This window comes from Herpailurus yagouaroundi, unplaced genomic scaffold (assembly GCF_014898765.1).
Source record: "Herpailurus yagouaroundi ecotype Mexico unplaced genomic scaffold, PumYag 210, whole genome shotgun sequence".
Lineage (NCBI taxonomy): Eukaryota > Metazoa > Chordata > Mammalia > Carnivora > Felidae > Herpailurus > Herpailurus yagouaroundi.
Window position 1 is genome coordinate 10893730 of NW_024412441.1, and position 21148 is coordinate 10914877.

General features: G+C 35.3%; 1 protein-coding gene across 33 annotated transcripts in view; it reads left to right on the forward strand.

Annotated features, from left to right (window-relative positions):
* NRXN1 (neurexin 1) overlaps window positions 1–10660 on the forward strand; it is a 1154099-nt gene extending 1143439 nt beyond the window's left edge. For 23 of the 33 annotated variants that reach the window (XM_040453755.1, XM_040453757.1, XM_040453772.1 and 20 more), the window contains one exon: window positions 7153–10660. In XM_040453755.1, the coding sequence (XP_040309689.1) occupies window positions 7153–7460 (308 nt within the window). In that variant the 3' untranslated portion in view covers window positions 7461–10660. The remainder of the gene's footprint in view (window positions 1–7152) is intronic. The other 10 variants (XM_040453759.1, XM_040453760.1, XM_040453763.1 and 7 more) reach the window with 1 other exon arrangement.
* Window positions 10661–21148: the final 10488 nt, after the last annotated feature.

Here is a 21148-nt window from a genome sequence, read left to right on the forward strand (position 1 = left end):
GATGTGCCACACATGTCCTCTCTCAAGCGTTTTGTCTGACCTGCCTGAGCAAACTTCTGAATGTGCAAGGCATGGGTGGAGTTGATGGGAAGGGAAAATGAGAGGGATTTGAAACATCCAGCATTCATCACCTCTCAGACAACCATAGTATGAATTGAAATTAGTGCACGCCATGCAAATCATTGCCTACCTGATTTCTTGCAGCTGTGTCATTTAAACATGCATTCTTGTGAGTGACTGCATTGTAATTGTTTCTTCTGACCCATGTTGTATTGAAGCACAGAAATGGAAAAAATAATAAACTTTATTTTTCTAGAGATGGAGAACAAAACTGTGCTAATCTCAATTCACAAACACCCCAGGAGCCTACAATTTCAATTTTCTTTTCACAGTATTAATGAAACTGGGTACTGGAAAAGTCAAATCTTCCCCCATAAATCTGAAACCATTTTGAAGACTAGCCTAGAATTATAATAACTTCCACATCTATTAAAACACAGTACAGTGCTCTGTTCTAATGAGATCATTTTAGGCAGCTCTTTTTCCTAGGTGGGGAGGAGAAAGAAATTTAAAATTGATTACTTTTAGTTTAATTTATGATAAAACCAGAAAGACTGGTCAAAGACTCTCAGTGAGAAAAAAATTTAATAAATGCATCTTGCCAGTAGTTTTTTAAAAGGATTATTAGAAGGCAGGTTATCTAACAATTCCAAGTAGCAGAATGATAAATGTTGAACATTGCAGAGTTTTATAATCCGTTATATACCCCTACTGATCTGAAATGTATAGCTCATATTCTGGGGTTTTTTTTTTAACCATTGGTGTATTTTATTCTTTACTATTTCTTAAAATTGGCAATATCTTATATTTTTTTTTTCTTAAAACTCAAAAGCTGATTTTTCATTGTCTTCAGCGTATAATGAAACTGTTACTTCATCCTTGATGTGACAGGGTCATGGTTGATGACGTACCTATACACTAACAGTCTATATTGAAGAAATAAAACCAGCAATAAGAATTGCCTAGAAACTGCAATCTCACCCTACAAAGCTAAGTTTGGAAACAACATAAATATAATAAGATTACAGTGAAAGAACAGCTCATCCAAGTATACAAAATAGTTTCATAAAAATGACAATTTGAGTGATAAAAAGAGCATCTAATGGCATGGTTATTGCCTTAGTGTACTCATCAATGGAAATATAAGGTCCCACCACCCACCAAACTGTCATTTTATGTGACAGGAATTAGGACTGTAAGCATCATTTCTCGTGCAGGATCGTAAAAACATACATCAAGCGCAGTTTTATTTTTTAATAACAATACCTGATTGCTATTTTTCTAGTCTCAGAAAGAATAACCAAAGGATGCCAAACACTTTCCTTTGCAAAGTGAAACCTCTTTGGAAAAATTGACTAATGTTCAAAAATTTACCTTCCAAAATGCATAGTTATTTTAGAACTTTAGTTGTGAATTATCCTGCTAAATAAACGCAGGCTTTACACTCCCCATTTGCATAAACTAAGGCTATGACTAGATACAAACAGTGGCAAACTGATAAATATAGGCCCCAGTGCAAAGCTTAATGACTTAATGTGCTCCTCACACATCCTCATCTGCATAACAAAAGTTTTTAAAATTGGTAATAAAATAGCATTTATAAACAAATATATATATATACATATATATGGCATATAATTGTATTCTATAAACAAATTTAGAAGGCTATATTATAAAGTAAAGCATTTCAATATGAAACACAAAGACTATGTTCTGATGAGACAATCATATTTAGACTTTTTGGGGGGGCCAGTAAGGACTATTTTGTATTGTGGTTTGAAATTAGGAACTTGGCAATAAGTTTTGTTACTCATTGAACACCTTGCTGGCCCACTGTGCTGTCTGAGGGCCACCTTCAAGGACAAGTGCTGAACTGGGAGACAGATGCACAGAAGAGGTAGAGAGGGGGGAAGACGTAGAAGGAAGAACAGAGAGGAACGTGGAGTCGGTGGCAGAGACGCCAGAGGAGCTGGTAAGAAATGAGACCTGCCACAGTCTTCTCCGTTCTGTTCTCTGCTGTAGCTTAATATATCACTTAAACATGTTTGTTCCATGGTGTTTTTTAACTGGATCTAAATGAGTTCTTATTTGGGGGAAATGATGCTCTCTCACAGATGCACTGCCAAAGACTGTCAAAAATAAAGAAAGAACATACATCAGGACAATTTCTTTTCCTGTCCTCGTAGTTTAAAATAACTATCGCAGCAAACTTAAGGATAAGTTAGAATTTTAAATAGTTTACTTTTTAATTTTTTTATGAAAGCAACAAATGCATTTATTAATGTTTTTATATGACAAGGCACTGGAGTATGTCTTTTACATTTGCTGTGCATTTTCCATAATGAATTTTTATCTGATATGATAAATTGGCTTAGGGTGTGATGTGGAAATATGTTAATAACTGTCCTAATACATGAAAGACTATGCCTACATAAATAATCATGGTATCAATCAATGAAAAACAAGAAAATTCACAGAGCTAACATACAGGATTCCTTATTAATTAGGGCCAAAGAAGACTATGTAGAGACCCTCAGATCTTGCCAAATATTTGAAAGAGATAGAGAAAGAGAGAATTAAAGAACCAGTTTTCATCTGCCCTTTATGTTTTTTATTTATTTTTGAGAGAGAGAGAGAGAGACAGAGCGTGAGTGGGGAAGGGGAAGAGAGACAGGGAGACACAGAATCCGAAGCAGGTTCCAGGCTCGGAGCTGGCAGCACAGAGCCTGACATGGGGCTTGAACCCACAAACCATGAGATCATGACCCAAGCTGAAGTCAGGTGCTTAACCAACTGAGCCACCCAGACACCCCTCATCTGTCCATTATGATAACCCTGTTTACCTGTCCATGAGCCTCACGAATATTTTCATAGCCATTTAGTTGACAAGTAGCTTCTGTAAAAGAGGTTATAACCCTTTAGAAAGCTTTTTGTCCTTGCCCATGTGGTAAATGGCTTCTGCATCATTTAGGCAAAAATGCCAGCAGAAATCAAAAGCCTTCATATTGCCATTCAGGTGTGCATATGTGCTTTCCCCACAGGTAGTAGACCTTGTAATTTACACTCCATTCCAGTTGATTCTGAGGGTAGGTGATGATGGGCATGAATTACATGGGAGTAAAATAATCTATTGTTTCAATGTTTGCATAAATTGTGTGTGATTCACAATGCTTCTCTACTTTATGAATCACTGAAATAGGATATAAGTGGGCATAAACACTTAGGATATTTCATCTACTCTTTTTTTTTTTTTTTTTTTTTTTTTTGGCTTGCAACCTAGCCTCAAATCAAAGTATGTGTGCCACCACCGCAGTTGAAAGCTTAACTTGCGTTTCCAGTCACACCAAAGGATACTCACATGCTTTGGCCTATTTAATACCCATCCCCAGTCTTGCTAACGTTTTCCATGGACCTTGGCCCCTTATGCTTCTGGTCCAGTTAGCTTCGTTTTACTTGTAAGTCAGTTACAGTTTACCTGTAAGCAGTACAAATTACTGCTAATTTGTACATATTCCATGCCTTTAGCTCCCTCCCCTACTCTCTTTTTTATAAGTGTTTTCAAAGTGTTCTTCTCTGCTTTTAAAATATTCTCATCACATGGTGGGATAGAGAAAGGGAGATAGAGTAAAAGTACATTTTAGTTCATTTGTTTGTTTTTTTTAGCACTGCTGAGAAAACACATATAGATTGTTTTATTTACTTAAAATGTCTTGATTTAATGTATTATGGAATGTAAAGGGAATACAAAATTCTCAAATGCAGGAAATAAAAGAATTGGTTATGGATTTTGCTGATTAAATTCCGTTTTTCTCATTGTCATAAAGGGTTAAGAGAGGACTGAGTTTCTCTTTGATATAAAATTGTAGTCAAATTATATAGGAAGGCATTTAGCCTTTTGAGCCATTTCTACTCTTCTCTACATTTAAATTAATATGAAATTTCCTCAGAGGTTTTCCAGTGATCATCAAAATAAACCATTAATAACAATAAGTGAAGCCACATTTATAATTCATAAATGTATTTAAATTTCTCAGCCTTTTATTGTACATCTGGGAGAGATGTCTTTAGTGTATAAATAGTTCTGATATTAGCACAAAAGTTAAGAAAAATGTCACTTATCCTTCAGAGTTGAAGCAAAAACAGAAAAAAATTACTAAATAATCAGTGAGACATGGAAGCAACTGCATATTCCAAACAGGCCTATAATAATATCAATGGTGGCTATTAATTTTTTAATGTGAATCAGGGAAAAAAAAAGATAAAATGTTTTATCATTGGGTTTTAGCATTTTGGGTAGGTTATTTTTAAAAAACGATATTTAGAATCTTTATTTACATATGGGTTACAGAGATATTTTTAGGCCTGCATGTGACTTAGGCAACGTTTTGGCTGGAGTTGCAAAAAAAGGCAAGTATTTTCCTTAAATAGGAGGTGTTTATCGAATGCCTGTATGGCAGACTTGAAGCGTTTGAGGCTTTGCTTTGGTCTTTACATCTCATTCTTGTAACATCAATTGTTGATATCAATTTGTGGCTGCTGTGCTGCCTACACAGTTGTTGTGAACATAGATTAGAAATATTTGAGCAGTGGGGTGCCTGGGTGGCTCAGTCAGTTAAGAATCAGACTCTTGATTTTGGCTCAAGTTATTATCCTCAGGTTGTGAGATCAAGCCTCAAGTCAGACTCTGTGCTGCGCATGGAGTCTGCTTGGGATTCCTCTCTTCACCTTCCTCTGCCCCTCCCTCCCTCACTCTCTCTCTCTCTCTCAAAAAAAAAAAAAAAATAAGTGAATTGGTAAATAAAATAAAATAATAAAGAAATATTTGAGCAGATAAAAATAAGATTACAATTCTTGGATAAGGTAGTCCATTTAGGATACCAAATCCTAACTAGAAAAAAATGAACATATACATTCTTAGTATAGAACATTTAAACCCTGCATTTCTTTAAAACTCTCAAGTCTTCCTAGCATGAACTATATGGTTAGGATTTTGTCTCCATTCTCCCTATTCTTTTCTGACAGACAAAGTGAGATAATTACGAAAATGTGTTTAAAATAAAAACACACCATCAGGTTGGGGGAAAAGATTTAGGTAACATTTAAATAAAATCCTTTCTTTAGCTCTTGAGACACCATGTTAAAAGAGTGATCCACAAATGAGCAAGTAAAAAGTTGTCATTTAGCGAAAGTTAGCAGCTGAGTTAATTGGCAGACTTTGGCAAAGATGACTGTATTTGAAAGAGAAAGTGCTGCCTCTGGTTTGTGAGGTAGTGACAGAGTTCCTGCAGTACATTCTATTCTTCTTGAGAGGAAATTAATTTCCTGTAATCAAATGCTGTGGATTATAGTCTTTGTCTGGTTCCACCTTGGCCACAGGAGCAACTCCAAGGCTTTTTATTCAGCAACATTACATGGGCTTTTGTAAAACAAGCAGTGACATATTCAGCATAGAAAGGTTTCACCTGATACATTTTACAGCTCCAGAACACAGCATACTGCTGCTTTGAGACCAAGAGCTGTTACTTTGTAAGTGACTATATTTGTAAGGCTTTGTTTGGGGAAGGAAAGGAAAGTGACAGCAAGAAACCCACATTTAGGCAGAAGAAACCTTGGTGATGTTCGGAAATGGAATTACAAAGCAGTACACAGCTATGGCTGATAAATTACTCCCAGTATTAAATAGGAAATTTTGTAAAAATATTAAAACATAGCTACTAAATGATGTTTAATAGTAGTATAATAAAAGCACAACTTGAGTGTTCATGAACTGTTCAATTTCTATAAACACACAAACCATATACACACACACACACATACCTATATATCTGATATATATACAACCTTGAGATTATTTTAATTCATGCTGCCTAATTTAGAAAAAATAATATTTTGAAAATTATAGCATTTTTAATCCACTACGTCTGAAAAGTAATCTTTTTTCTGTAAGACAAAAGAGAGGACACAGATTCAGAGAAAGAAAACATAAACCATAGAGGAAAATGACCTAGGGTCAGAGGTAGGACAGATTTTTATCTCTGTACAGTTGCTTATCTTCTAAAAATTCTTTCAAAGAAGAAGTTTATTGTGTAGAGAAAAATAGGTGCCCCACCCCCATTTACAAATTAAATCCCAGGACTTTTTCTCTCCATTTATCCCCAGTTTTGGTGCCTAACTATGCCTTGGAGAAGATATTAATGCACCCTGTAATCCATTTCTTATACTCATGGAAGAGCTTTATTTATCCTTTGGAAACACTGAATGAGATTTTTGCCAGTAGAAGAAAAATGTGCAAGCCAGTCTTTTCTTCATTATCTATTAAGTACTGAAATTTGACTCATACCCAACCTAGATAGACTATAAAACTGAGAAAAAAATATTTTCCTACTTCCCCCTCCCAAATTTAGTTTTGGTCATCACTCAATCACTGCTAATGAATGGATGATACATATATACTTATGTGAATAAAACCTCCAACACAAAAGGATTTATTTTTATTTTAGTTTGTAAACTGTGACTAACATCATGGTTTTACAAGCAAGCAATTAGTCTATTCAAAATGCCTAGATTATCTTTTTGTTCAATACTGTATTCATTACTGAATGAGGCACTGTGACTTCTAAAATAAAACTAAATTTAGCTATAATAATTCAGATTCCAGAGCTAGCCCAAGTGTTCCATATGAACCTCAATTTGGTTGTTAAATTAATACCCTCTGATAGTATAAGGTAGTGTCATTATGATTGTATTTACCATGTTGGGTTTATAATTTTTCACCTAACACATCAACGTGGCCCTTAAGAGCTACAGAAGCTTATTTGGGGCTGCACTTACAATATCATGTTAATAAAATTGATCTTTGATAAAGAAAAGATGGCAACAGATCTCTCCCCAAGTGCTTTGATTCCTAGTCCCTAGTCTCTAGTGACCATGAGGCCTAGGGATTGCTACATTTAGCAGCAGCAGAATACCTTTCCTAAAGCTGTAGGTGTTACTCGTTTAGGCATGCAAATAGATGGTACATGTTAATATAGCTCTTGGGCATTCGGTGAACTCAGTAATCACACTACGTTGTTCTCCCCTTCTTTCCTACAGCTAACCCAACCCGAGCAGGCGGGCGAGAGCCGTACCCAGGCTCAGCGGAAGTGATTCGGGAGTCCAGCAGCACCACAGGCATGGTGGTGGGGATCGTAGCTGCCGCCGCCCTGTGCATTCTCATTCTCCTCTATGCCATGTACAAGTACAGAAACCGGGATGAAGGCTCGTATCATGTGGACGAGAGTCGAAACTACATCAGTAACTCAGCACAGTCCAACGGGGCTGTTGTAAAGGAGAAACAACCCAGCAGTGCGAAAAGCGCCAACAAAAATAAGAAAAACAAGGATAAAGAGTATTACGTCTGATCCCAAGATCTTAAAAAAGACCCTTGTATAGAAATAGTCTTCATTTTATCTGAGACATAATATAAACTTATTTACTTTCCTTTTTACGAAGCACATACAAAAGAAGACAGGGAATGCAATCAGGAAGGAAAGACTGTTTTTAAAAAAATAAAAACAAGTATCTCATGCTCTTGTTTCTCCAAAAAAGAAAGAAAAACAAAACAAAAACAAAAACAAACAGGGGCCAATAAATTCCCTAACATCCACAGTGTTTTCATTTACTCTGCCTGTCTTTATGTTGCTGGAACATTTCTAAAAGACAGTGATGACCGCACGCATTCATAAAGCAAAGGAGTATTACAACATCAAGGCACAACACAAAAACAACGCAACACACAACACACACACACATACACACACACACACCAAAAAAAAAAAAAAAAAAAAGAAGCTACCTATGATCCTGGATTTAGCCAAAGTGCTAGCGCTTTCCTGAGAAGTCAGTTAGCCCGATTGCCAGAGAAGACGGTGTCATTTGGAATGACCCAAACTGCAAACCTTTGGGTTTACCCCCTGGCGCAGCTGGAACAGTGGTTGGAACTTGCATTTGAAACAAAGTGCTGGCTTTTTTGAAGACTTGTGTAGGAACACATTCAAAAAGCCCCTTTCTGGTTGTGAGAGAATAAAAAAGTATGGAGGCCTTATTTTCAACAATGTGAAATATAAGGCACATTTTCACACTAAAATTTCAAAACAAACAAAAAAAAACCCAAGAGGGCATAGATGCAATCATTGGGAAATTTTCATGCACGCTTAATATGTTATTACATATGTTTATATAAAATCCATCTATGTGTGCTTTCTGGACTGTGATAAGTGACGTTTTATAGCCTGTTGTATAGAAAATGCAAAATATATCTCTGCTCTTCAGCCATTTTTGGTAAATTCAATGTTATAAGTGTTGCTAAGTATAGGGAGTTTTATGACATCGGAGCAACAATTATTTCAGGGTTTTGGTTTTGGTTTTTGTTTTTTGTTTTTTTGCCACCATTATAAATTGCCACAATTACTTTTTTTAAAAAAATTACAATGTAGTGTTTATTCTAAGGAAGATATGTATGAATGTATATAAAAAGACTCAGCTACTTTTTTTTTCTAACATGTACAGCCTTCATTCTGTTGCAATTAAGTTTTAGTATTTGTATGAAAGGTGTGAATTAGAAGGTAAAATATATACATATGTATCTTATAATCTTCTTTTCTCCCCCAAATACTCACATTTTTCATATATTTTCACCATTTACAGTCACAAACACACACACACACAGACACACACATCCAGAGGAATCCATCAGATATGATGGAAAACCTGAACATATATATAACAGCAAATATTTACTGACAAATTGAAAAGCAGGAAGGAAGGAAGATAGTTGTGCCAAGGTATTAGTGACAAATGGGGTGATTTGCTTCATTGAGATCATGCTCCCAAGAAACCCTGGGAAGATTTTAGTCCCTAATGAAATGGAACCTTTTCTTACCAAATGGAATATCACTGGTGTATTGCTGCATGAATATGAAACATTATGTTGGGAGGTTACAGAAGCAAAATTGGTTAATCTACAGCTTAACCCTGGCTGCTGCAATTGAAAACTTTGTTTCCAATAAAATCATATATGTGTATATATATATATATATATACACACACACACACACATGCACACACACACGCACACACACACACACACACACACTCTGAACCTGATGTGCATGATAAATACTTTGGAAAGTAAACATTTTCTCAACTAAGAAAGTATTTTCAACAATTGTGTTAGTATCCATCTAAAAATATCATTCTCTGTTGATTATTGACCATATTTTAACTTTTCTGGTTTTACATATATATCATTAAATATAGTTTTAGTTTAACACACATTAAGCGATAGAAAAGTATAGATGACACACTTGTTTTTGCATATTGTTTCAATGATGTTCATAGCAATAAATTATTAATATGAGCAGGTAATGCAAAGGAAATGCATTATTAGATTGGAAGGTGATGCCTCAGTAAAAATTGGTCGCATTACTTTAACATCTCCTAAAAGAATGATTTTAGATTTCATAAAAGAGAATACCTTTACCATGAGCTTTAATCAGCAAAGGCAAAAAATGCAAAACATCTTTTGCGATACTTCAGTTGATGAAAAAAGCCAAGAAGTGGCCTGGATTTCAGACATACAGCACCTTAGAAATATGTATAATTCATAGCAAATCACCACTATCTATGGTTGCCAAGTAATTGTGGTGTGTGAAAAGTCTAAAAGGCTTTTCATGACCCAGAAAGTGAAGGTTTAAAACTAAAATTTAGTATCCATAACTTGTGTTTCAGATTTTCTTCTTTTTTTTTAATTTGCTCGCTTTAAGAATTCATGTCTTTTTTTTTTTTCTCTAATTCAGTCTTACTCAGGGAAAGCCAGTGAAATAAGAAGGTAAATATGAAACCACTAATTTACATCTTGAGGTTTTACAAAGAAATGGTTGCTTTTCCATTTGCTCTATTGAACTCAAACTAGTTTCCATCTGGAAAGATTCTAAAATATGATAGAAAATAAATAATGGTATTTATAAGAAGTATATCTATGAAGGATGTTGTTGGGGTTGATTTCAATATTTCTTTCCAGCATCAATTTTAAAATTTCATGCAATGATCTAATATTGTCAGTAAAAATATTTTTAATGTTATTGGCCTACACAAAATCTAGCAATTTTTTTTCTTCTTTCTTTCTTTTTGAATGGAGAAAGAAAAGAGAGGAACATGAGCTAGAGAGAAAAAAAAGACATGAATAAGATCCCAAGTATCTTCATACCAAATGTATCAGGGTTCCATGAATAGTTGGCAGTTAACAGGATTTCACACTACCTGGCATAAATTTGATTACATCTCTAGACTGTAACTTTTCTGATTGAGTATGCTTCTTTTTTATCCATGTAATGTGTTGCCTTTTTAAAACAAAAAAACAAATACTACAATAATGTGTGAGGTGGTCAATCCCCAAAACATCAAAGAAAGGCCACATGACCCTACCCTTCTAGTGCTTTGTGTGATTGGGTATCTAAGGGTTTTGTTTTGTTTTTTCTGTTGCAAGGCCAATTTCTCCATTATTGGAAATGCTAAGCAAGTGGAATTTACTGTTTTGTTAATAAAATATTTCTTAATACAACTGTGGATTTATTGATTTCAAAAAAGTACATGCGGCACCATTTGGGGACCAAGTGGCCCAGTAAGGAAGACTGAATTTGAAAGGAAAACCTGTCCTTTAGACAACCAGGAGAAGAGTACTGCCTCTATTTTTCTGGGTTTTGATATTCATTAAGCATGTCTACCCTCATACACTTAACAATACAGCCACTAAATGTACCTTTGTTTGTATTTGTCCGTCTTGCTCTAGAGGAAACTGCAAACTCCTAGAAGCAGTTAAAAACAACAGGAAGTTGCTGATTTCATACATAAGATTTTTCTCTATAAAAAGCAGTGTAATTTAAATAAATCTGTGATTAATTTCCAATACTATCATTTACTAGCTACAAGTTATCTAACTTCTCTGACTCACTTTTCTCATTAGTAAATTAAGGGTAATGATACCAACCCCATAGGGTAGTAAGGATAATAAGAACTAATGTGCCTTGCACAACTAAGTGCAAAGAAAAGGTGGCTACTTGTATACTATTATTTTCCATAATAATAAATTCAAGAAAACATGTTAAAAATGTTTGCTCAGGTTGTGCTATTTGAAAAATAAAAATGCAAAAAACAAGTGTGTAAAGGAATAAACTTTTTCATTTCCCACTTTTTTTTTTTTTTTTTTTTTGCAAAAGCAAAGTGACTGTAGAAATGAGATGACCTATCAGTTACTCTTTGTGAGTTTTAGTCCAAGAGTTGGAAATGGATTTAAAACTCTGGCCTTTGATAATAATGTGATAGAAACAAACACAGTCTTTATCCCCATTCTTAGAGTACAAGGTTTGAACATGAGTACTTAATCCATTTTATACCTATGTTGTTCTAGACATATGTTATTTCTTTCTTATTTACTCATAACTTTTAAATATACTGGGGAAACAAACTACCTCTTCTTAATGTCTAAATTAAAGGCTGTGTAATGTAGCTTATCTTAAAAATTTATGAAATTTTAGGGGCACCTAGGTGGCTCGATCAGTTAAGCGTCTGACTCTTGGTTTTGGCTCAGGTCATGAACTCATGATTCATGAGTTCCAGCCCCACATTGGGCTCTGTGCTGACAGCTCAAGAGCCTGGAGCCTGCTTCAGATTCAATGTCTCCCTCTCTCTCTGCCCCTTCCCCTCTTACACTTTCTCTCTCTCTCAAAAATAAATAAACATTATATATTTTTTTTAATTTATGAAATTTTAAAGATGACAGCTGTATAAAATTTATCAGTAGTAAACAGCTCAAGGATTCTTGACCTGTGAGACACAGATCTCCAGAGTCCAGTGATTAGGCCCCAGGAGTTAGTAACCTCTAGCAATATTTATTAGTAAAATTTGACAGATTTAGAGAAGTATTCTTCTGGGGAAAGAATCTAATTAGGTTCATCAAATCTTCAAAGGATTTCAAAATTCCCTAAAATGTTAAGAACCAAACACACATTGGAAATAGAAAAACTTTTTTTATAAAAATAACACTGAAGATAAATGGTTCGGTGAGTATTAAGAAAGCATCAAAGAAATGTCATATACTTTTACAAGGTACATAAGCATTATCCTTTTCTACAACTTGTTTAGCTGTCTGGCTTTTATATAAATTTTGCTTCGTTTTTACAAGTTCAATCTTCAAATATTTGTTGAGTACTAGTATATGTAAATCCATTCATCTCATATATCCAGTATTTTCAACAACATGATATTCATTTGAAGAACAACTTCTCCAAAGATTGGAATACTTGATTAAATATTGTGAAGATAGATTGTATACATCTACTATACAGGAAGGCTCTATCCACCAAAAGCGTTCATCCTGTGGAAGCCATCAGTACTGGAGAGTGGTAGATGGACTACAAAAAACAGCTCATTGACCTCAAAATTAAATTCATTGGATGGCCAGGAGGAAATAGTTCTTCACGAGGGTTATACAAAGAAGATGTGTTGACCACTTCTTCATAATTCCTCTTTTATCAAGAAGGCTGATTCTAGACCAACTATGATAAGTGCATTTTGTGCTTGTATAAATATTCTTGTCATTACTCTTCCTCCAGACAAGACAATTCTCGGTGAGGAATATGGTTATTCAAGTGGTAGCATCCTATGTTTCCTACCTGAATCCCATCTCTGTGCAAGATATGGTGATGGTTCTCAAGTGCCACTGATCAACTCTGCTTAAAAGTGCAAAATAACTCCCTGAAAAAACATAGAATGTGGAACCACAGTATTGATCCTTCAGTAAAAATAGCAATAAATCAAAGAAAAGAAAGAGAAAGAAGAAAGAGAAAGAGAAATAAAAGAAAAGAAAAAAGAAAAGAAAAGAAAAAAAGAAAGGAAGAAATGAAGAAAGTCTGGTTGAATACTTCTGGTCCGATAGTTAATGTTTAGAACAATGTACTTTTACACTTAAAGTAATAATGATCTGTCACAAGCACAGCATTTAGAGCAAAGTGTTTGGGGCCTGAAGCCTGTTTTGAAAGTCATTAACTGTGGGTCCTTTGGCCATCCCTCTATCAATCATATCAAGTTTATTCAGATGTAAAAGTGAGATAATGAGACAACTGGTAGTTAGAATTTTAAAATATAATGCATTTAAATTCTTTGCATAGTTAGCTTCAATACTTTACTAGAAGATAAAAATAAAATAAACTTACAGTGTAGTTTAGAAATATTTTGAGCAGCTGCTAAGAGACTAGGATTCATGTAAAATTATATGTTCAAAATTGAGAATATTTTAAGGTTCAAGTTAATTGTTCTAATATAGATGGTATTTTACAGTGTCCCCAACAAAGCCTTATCCAGCCAGGAGTAAAGGAGTGGTTGCTTCTTTTGCAAGGTAGTCTATTGTAGGGCAGTTGTGATTTACAATTTCTAGGTTCCTATAGCTCCCCCTTGGTGGTTCTATTTCTCTTTGTGCAAAATAGAACTCACTCCATCTTCCACATGACAGCCTTTCCAATATTGTTACTCTCCCTCCACCTTTGCATGGGTTTTCTCTTCTTCATTCTTAACATTCTGGTTTCACTTGGTCATTACTCAAATTATCTGGATGCTGAAATTGCCATCATCTTAGTACCCTTCTCTTAAACCCCTGGTCTTCTCAAAATGTGACACAGAAGTGACCACAGTACTTGTAAGACCAAATTACAAATTACAATAGAGTTGTCACCTTCCTTGATTTGAACTTTATTCTCTCTAATACTTAAGTTTTCATTATTTTTTAAATACTTTTTTGGATTATATTGAATTTATGATCAACTAAAAATCACCAAATTTCTTTCTAAGATGGGTATCCTTTAACTTACACCTATGTATTATTTGAATTTAAACATAGGACTTTATCCGCAAGAAATTCATTGTATTGAGTCTGAATTCTGGCCAGTTGAATTAAATATGTATCTTGGTCCTCTCACAATGTTCTCTCACATTGGCAAATTGAGAGATTTGCCAATGATTGGCAAATTCTATATACATTTAGTGAAAATATGTTTACTAGAAAGATACTATGCATGCCTTAAAAGATTTCCCACTAAACAATGCTTCTTTACTGGGGGGTAGGGATAGATTTGAGCCCAGAGGGACATTTGGTAATGTCTGGACATAGTTTTGGTTGTCATGGCTGGGATGGGGAATGCTACTGGTGTCTACTGGGTGCAGACCAGGGATGTAGATAAACAACAATGCACAGGAAAGCCTTCCCCCAAACACAGTTATCCTATACAAAATGTTAATATTTCCAAGGTTGATCCTCGTAAAACATATCACCTGGCTAGGATAATACATACCAACTTGCCAATCATCTTTAACTGGAGATTCACTCAATGTATTTGTCTTGTTTAGGAGAAGATCATGAGAAACTAAGTTGCTTTGCAATCAAGATACAGATAGTTTTCTCCTAATGTGTCAGTGAATCTGACGTATTAGGGAATTAGTTTAATTTTTATATCTGTTTATTAATTATTACTACTTTTTAAGAAAAAATGGCCACAAGGCATCTATTTTTAAAAACAATTCTAATTTTGATTTTAAGTTCACCACTATAGAATTGGAAACATTCTCTGAGTATTACTTTCAAAATCAGGGCAAATCTTGCTTCCTCTTCTACCGTCACTTCTTATTTTCTGAAAATGGCAAAATTACCAGTATAATTTCATAATCGCATTAAAGTTCTCTGGATTGTATTTGGACTTGACAAGACAGATAAACTTTTGAAAAAGAGATTTGTAAATCATTCACTTTTCACCTACATCGTGCATCAGTCCTCACTAGTACCCTATTCCTTGGAATCTGATTTCAAGAGACTTAGGTGTAAGTGTGTGGTTTCTGGCCTGCTTGGTCTATCACAGAATAGGTGCTCTGGTATTTTCTATCATTTACAGAAGGTCACTATAATAGACATTCCCTTCCATTATCCAATAAGCTTTCTGAATATCAGCATGCTTTAGAGAGGTGATTCCAGGGAGCACTGGAATTGGAACAGGGGAAGAGAAAAGAAGAGAAAGCAGCCCATTAAGATTGTATTTTAGTGCTATGGGCAATAGAGGCTTAGTACTACTTGGAAATTCTAGGAGACAGTGTTGAATATGCTTCAGAATTGTTTTTGCCTGAAGGCTAAAGAAATAGGGATATTTATCTATAAATTCCTGTCAGTCTTTTTTCGAAGGACTCCTAGGAGGTAAAAGGGTAGAGGCCATAACTCGCAAGTGCTCTATGGGATGTTGCCACCTGATGTGCTGTGGTCTGGAGAGAGTCCTCAAGCAAAGAGTTGCATGTGCTTGCAGCTGGAAGCCATTTGGTCACTGTACCCCAGAGTGGTGAATGCTATGGTATACGGAAGGGTCATGTGCACATCAGTAAAGTTTCTTATGCATTTCTGATTTAATACTTTAACTGAAATTGAATGCATTCAGTTCTCTGTCTAGCTAAATCGGTTCTGTACTGAGCTGCTCATTCTCCAAAATGATGTGATTCTACTCTCGGACCAGCCTCTGTACTTTCCCTGTGTTTCTTTGATGGTGTTCGCAGGACCACGATGGCTCATTTCTGGCCATCTTGCAATCGTTTCCTATCATAACTGCAATAGCCTAACAGTTTCTATTCTTTTCTCAGTTCTAGCAGGATAATTTATCTCAGTGTCTCTTGTATCACATATAGCAATTTAGAGCCAAAACCCAGATACTAGTTAGTATCCCTGAACATAATCAAGGACCACTGGGCATGTGTAGCTCCCCTCTGTGGATGGGGAATATATATTCCCAGAAATAAGATTCATCTTATATTTTTGTCCATATGTTCCTAACATATCAGGACACTGTGTATCTCTCACCAACCCCTCTGAAGTTGTCTCAGATGCCTACCTCTGGATGGGAGAGGATGGGGGTAGATGTATCCCTTCTCTATCTGTGGGAAAAAAAAAAAAAACAGAAAGTGAATTTCTAAAACGTTTAAACATTATCTTACTCCATGTCCCCAGCGAAAAAAATCTGAATTTTATATAGTCAGGAGATGGGATGGAGGAGGTTGTGCCTTTGGTATTGCTAGCTTGCCTACATGCGCTATATACACTGCAGGATCTCACCTACAGACACTTGCCCTGTGCCTGTGTGGGTTTCCCTTGGATGTTGGACAGTATTCCACAGAGATGCCCTCTCATTTCTTTATATCCTTCCTTTTTCCAGTTTGATCCAGTCCTTTGACTTCATTGTTTTTGCTCCGCTCATGACATGGAAGTCTTCACCATAATCTAGTGTGGGTTTTAAGGCATTCTAATAATGAGCTTCCATAGGGGAATGTTTCAAGTTCTGAATATGAAAAAAAGGAATACAGACATCCAAGTGATCTTGTATTTTGGATAAAATTTTATTTTCTCCTGTTGTTTCTATTTTTCTCTATTGGTCCCTGTGTGAAAATGAAAACAAAACAAAACAAAACAAAAATCAGACATTGCACTATATTGTTCTGTCAACAACCCTCACAAGATACCTTACCTGTTCACTTAATTTTAGACTAAATTATGCTAAAGGATTCTTGTCTTTTTATTGACCTTGAATCATGTTACAAAGACATATCCATTACTTAAGAAGAAGCTGTATTCTCTTACCTCTTCTTGATTTGTCCACATGTCATCTGCCTATAGAATGAAGGAATAGGGCAGCCATGACTCCCAAGTGTGGTGTTACAATGTGAGCTATCATAGAGCTCTGAACCTAACTACAGTTATCTTTGATAGCTTCCTACTTAGGTATTTTTATATATATTTAAGATCAAATATATAAAATACTTTTTAGGTATTATTGCTTAATAAATAATTTTTGGAGTTTTTAGAGTTTCTATTCTATTTTTCAACTTTCCCATTTACCTTTAAGCCTGCTTACTTCCAGAAAATCTGGCTACTAGAAAACACACACACATTTTCTCTGTATTTTAAGAAGTCTTTTCTCTCAAAGCCAGCTGCACATGTCTGACCTGTCCCCAATATTTCCTTCCTTCTCTATGATAAATTTCACAAAATTTTCTGTTTTTTCCATCATCAACACCAGGACCCGATTATCTGGTGTTGGGGAATATTAAGTCCAGAGTACCAATTGATTTGGTTACCTTTCAAGACTTGTCCAAATGATCTACTTTTGATAAAATGAAACTTCTCATAGGTAATATAAGTAGCTGGGATTTTGACATCTTGGCTCTGCATCAGTTTTATTCCCCATATTGGTAAAACCTTATCTATTCTTCTCTACAACATCACTTTTTCTTCTCTTTCATCATCATCAAAATATTATCATACTTCAACATTAATGCTCAATATATTTTTCATTTTAATTTTTTAACATTTATTCATTTTTGAAAGACAGAAAACAAGCAGGGGAGGGGCGGAAATACTGGGAGACACAGAATCTGAAGGAGACTCCAGGCTCTGGGCTGTCAGTGCAGAGCCTGACATGGGTCTTGAACTCACGAACTGTGAGATCAAGATCTGAGCCCAAGTTGGATGCTTAACCAACTGAGCCACCCAGGCACAACTCAAAATATCTCTATTGGATAAAATTTCACGTGGAGGGATGCTCTACTCCCAGTAGCTTATGATTTTAAATTGTAATACTTAATATAAAGTTGTGGATAAGACTTCAAATGTAACTTTTTTTATGTGAAAACTGACACCTGTAGTTAAAATGTCCTACGTGGTTTAATGGTTAATAGCTATAAGCATTGTGGGGTGCTGTATGGTCTACAAAGTACTGCCACAAATACTATTTCATTTCATTTTCACAACAAGCTTCTGTGTAGACAAGAAAGATGATATGTAGGTATTATTGAATATAACAGAAACAAGGTTTCAGAGATCACAAATGGCTTAGGAAGTATCACTCACACACAAAAAGTTAACTAGCCAGCTCTTGATTATTTTTTATTTTGTGTTTAGGAGGACATGAAGGACATTGTGGTTAACAGAAATCCATGATAGTTCAACAAGATCTCCCTAGCTTTATCATGTTACTAATCATTTCTTGGCATAACTGGCAAGTAGCAGTTTTTCTTCCTTATAAGGTTTGCTAACAAAAGCAGAAGCCCAAATAGTCAATAATAAGTTAGTAACATGCAGCTGGGTTTTAGCTAATAAAAGAGAAGGTAAGGAGAGAATGACAAGCAAAAGAATCTAAATGTATTTCTGCATTTGAGTAATGTATTGGTGATAATGATACTCCTTAGAACTAGCACATTCCAATTTATTATTCTAGTTTATCTTTACAATCTTCCTACGAGGTAGGTATAATTGGGATTCGTATCTCCATTTTGTCAATGATAACAATGAGAACAAGAAAGGTTAAGAAACCAAATGTAAACTGACTTCTAACAATAAATCAGTATTTCCTATATTAGGTCATGTCTCTCCTGAAACCAGGGGAACTATATTTAGTATCATAGTTTAGAAGAGCTGCAAAAAACGTTTCCACTCCATTTGTAGATGAGGAGATTGGGGCTTCAAGTTAAGAAATGGCATGCATGAATTTACACTGTCTGTTAGCAGCCAAGCTAGAACTAAAATCTGAGTCCCCTGTCTCCAATTGCCAAATCCTGTCTCCATAGCCAAGAAATATAGACTCTACAAACAGAAAACAGTGTGTACCCATTAGTGATGCCATCATTATTTCCGCAAACTTGATTTCTTTCCAGATCTCTGATGTAAATCTTTCAGCTGACCTTGCTGTTTATCAGATAAAATTATTGTTTCGAAGTTTAATGACAAAAAGGCAATGTCTGGCATGTAGTGGGTAGTCAATAGATTTCTTTGAGTGACAATGAAAACAATTGTATTTGCACTGGTGTTTCTACTAACATTTACATATCATTTCTATGATGTAGTTGAGTAACAATTCAAAAATCAGGGGGAAAGCAAGGAATTTATTTTTTGTTGATAAAAATAAAGGATCTGTTATAAAAAATACAAATCTCACCTTCTGCTCCCTTCACGTAGAGAAAGAGCAGCACTTTCCTCACTTTCCTCAATAATCTTGAACTCACACCACCCGCTTCCTCAATGCCTTCATTTACTAAGTGACTTCTTTGCTTTCCACCCTGAACACCTGGCCTTGAACATCCCTTTGGGTTCTGCCACCATCTGTGTGAACTTCAGTATTTCTGTTAGTGATCCTTTCAATAGCTATACTCCAGTCCCAAAGACCTCTCCATTAAGCTGAGTCTCAGCCACTGAGGAATGATATATACATATCAGCAATGTTTTTTTTTTTCTCCAAAGAGAACTGCATTTTTAAAATGCAGAATTCTGCAATCCCTCTAATGACTATTCATCCTAATTGTTCTTTTCCATTTCTCACTGCAATTAATAATAATTGCCTCACTTGTAATATCTTGGCCTGCCTTTCTATCCTATTGCATCATTATATTAACTTCCCCTTATATATACTTGTCCTATTGCCAACACAAATACCCAAATGGTACTCAATTGCTTTCATAAAGTCTTTTCAAGAATGCTTGTGTTGGGTACTGGGGTGTCTGAAGGTGGTTAAACATCGGACTTGATTTCTGCTCAGGCCATGATCTCATGGTTTGTGAGTTTAAGCCCTGCATTGGGTTCTGCCCTGATAGCACAGAGCCAGCTTGGGATTCTCTCTCTGTCTCTTTCTCCCTCCCTCTCAAAGTAAATAAATAAATAACAACAACAATGAAAAAAGAATGCTTGTATATCTTGCCCACTTTTGCAGACTGGTATGGTAGAAAGCCCATTTGCAGCTCTGTGGCAAGCTAATCATTCCTGTCTTTCTTATTGATCCTTACCTCTTAATATTTTACCACTTTTCAAAGCCACATACAAACCCCACTGGCTGCTAGAAATGTATTCCTTAAGTATCTCAAACACAATATACTCCAAACTGATTTCATTATTTCTCAGTTAAAACTATTTTTTCATAGTATTATCAACCTTCCATGCAATTAGAATGAAAATAACACAAACATATTTTAAATAATGCCTGGTATATTGTGGAATTTTTTTAGTCTCTCTTTTCCTTGTCTACACTCTTGAATAAGCCTAATTCTTTACGTATGCAATATCCCTGGTTAGTTCAGAACATCATTTTTTCAAAATTTTATTTTTGAGAGAGAGAGAGAGTGTGTGTGAGTGGAGAAGGGACAGCGAGCGGGGGAGACACAGAATCTGAAACAGGCTCCAGGCTCTGAGCCATCAGCACAGAGTCCAATGCAGGGCTCAAACTCAGGAACTGTGAGATCATGACCTGAGCAAAAGTTGGATGCTTAACCAATTGAGCCACCCAGGCACCCCCAGAACATCATTATTTTTTACTGGATTTTTGTAAGAATCATAAGGTTCTCTGATCCACATTTATCATCTCTGTGATCCAATCTTTACAAAACACACTGTTACTTACACCAGTCTCCTGTTCTAAGAAGTCAAATGGCTCCATTCCACCTTAAAAAAAAGAGTCCATGCTCTACATTTGTGCTTGCTACCTTTACTCCTATCAGCCTGAGGCAATTTCTCATGTATTTACATGTGTCTGTAACTTGGCTTATTTTGTACCTCAGCCTAAAAAGCACGCAGTTCCTTACCAACAGAACTCAGTCTCTTCTATCAAGGCCCACTTCAGAATATGTGGAAAATTTTCTCTTCTCAACCCAGTTAGAATCAATTACTCCTGCATTCACAGATATATTGCTTGTGTGTCTATTAATTATTTCCTTCATTCTGCCTTGGTCTATAGTTCAGTGTTTATAGATTTTCTCAATTATATGTAAGTTCAAATATCAATTCCTTCCATAAAACCTTATAGATAGAGGAGTTGGAATCATTTTCTTTTCCTGTGTATTTGTGCAATGCACTGTTCACATTGCTTATATTGCATTTTGAGCAATTTTTTATATATAGTAATTATTTATTTTTTTTTTAATTTTTTTTAACGTTTTTTTTTTGTTGTTGTTGTTGTTTTTTTTTTTTTTTTTTTTTTTTGAGACAGAG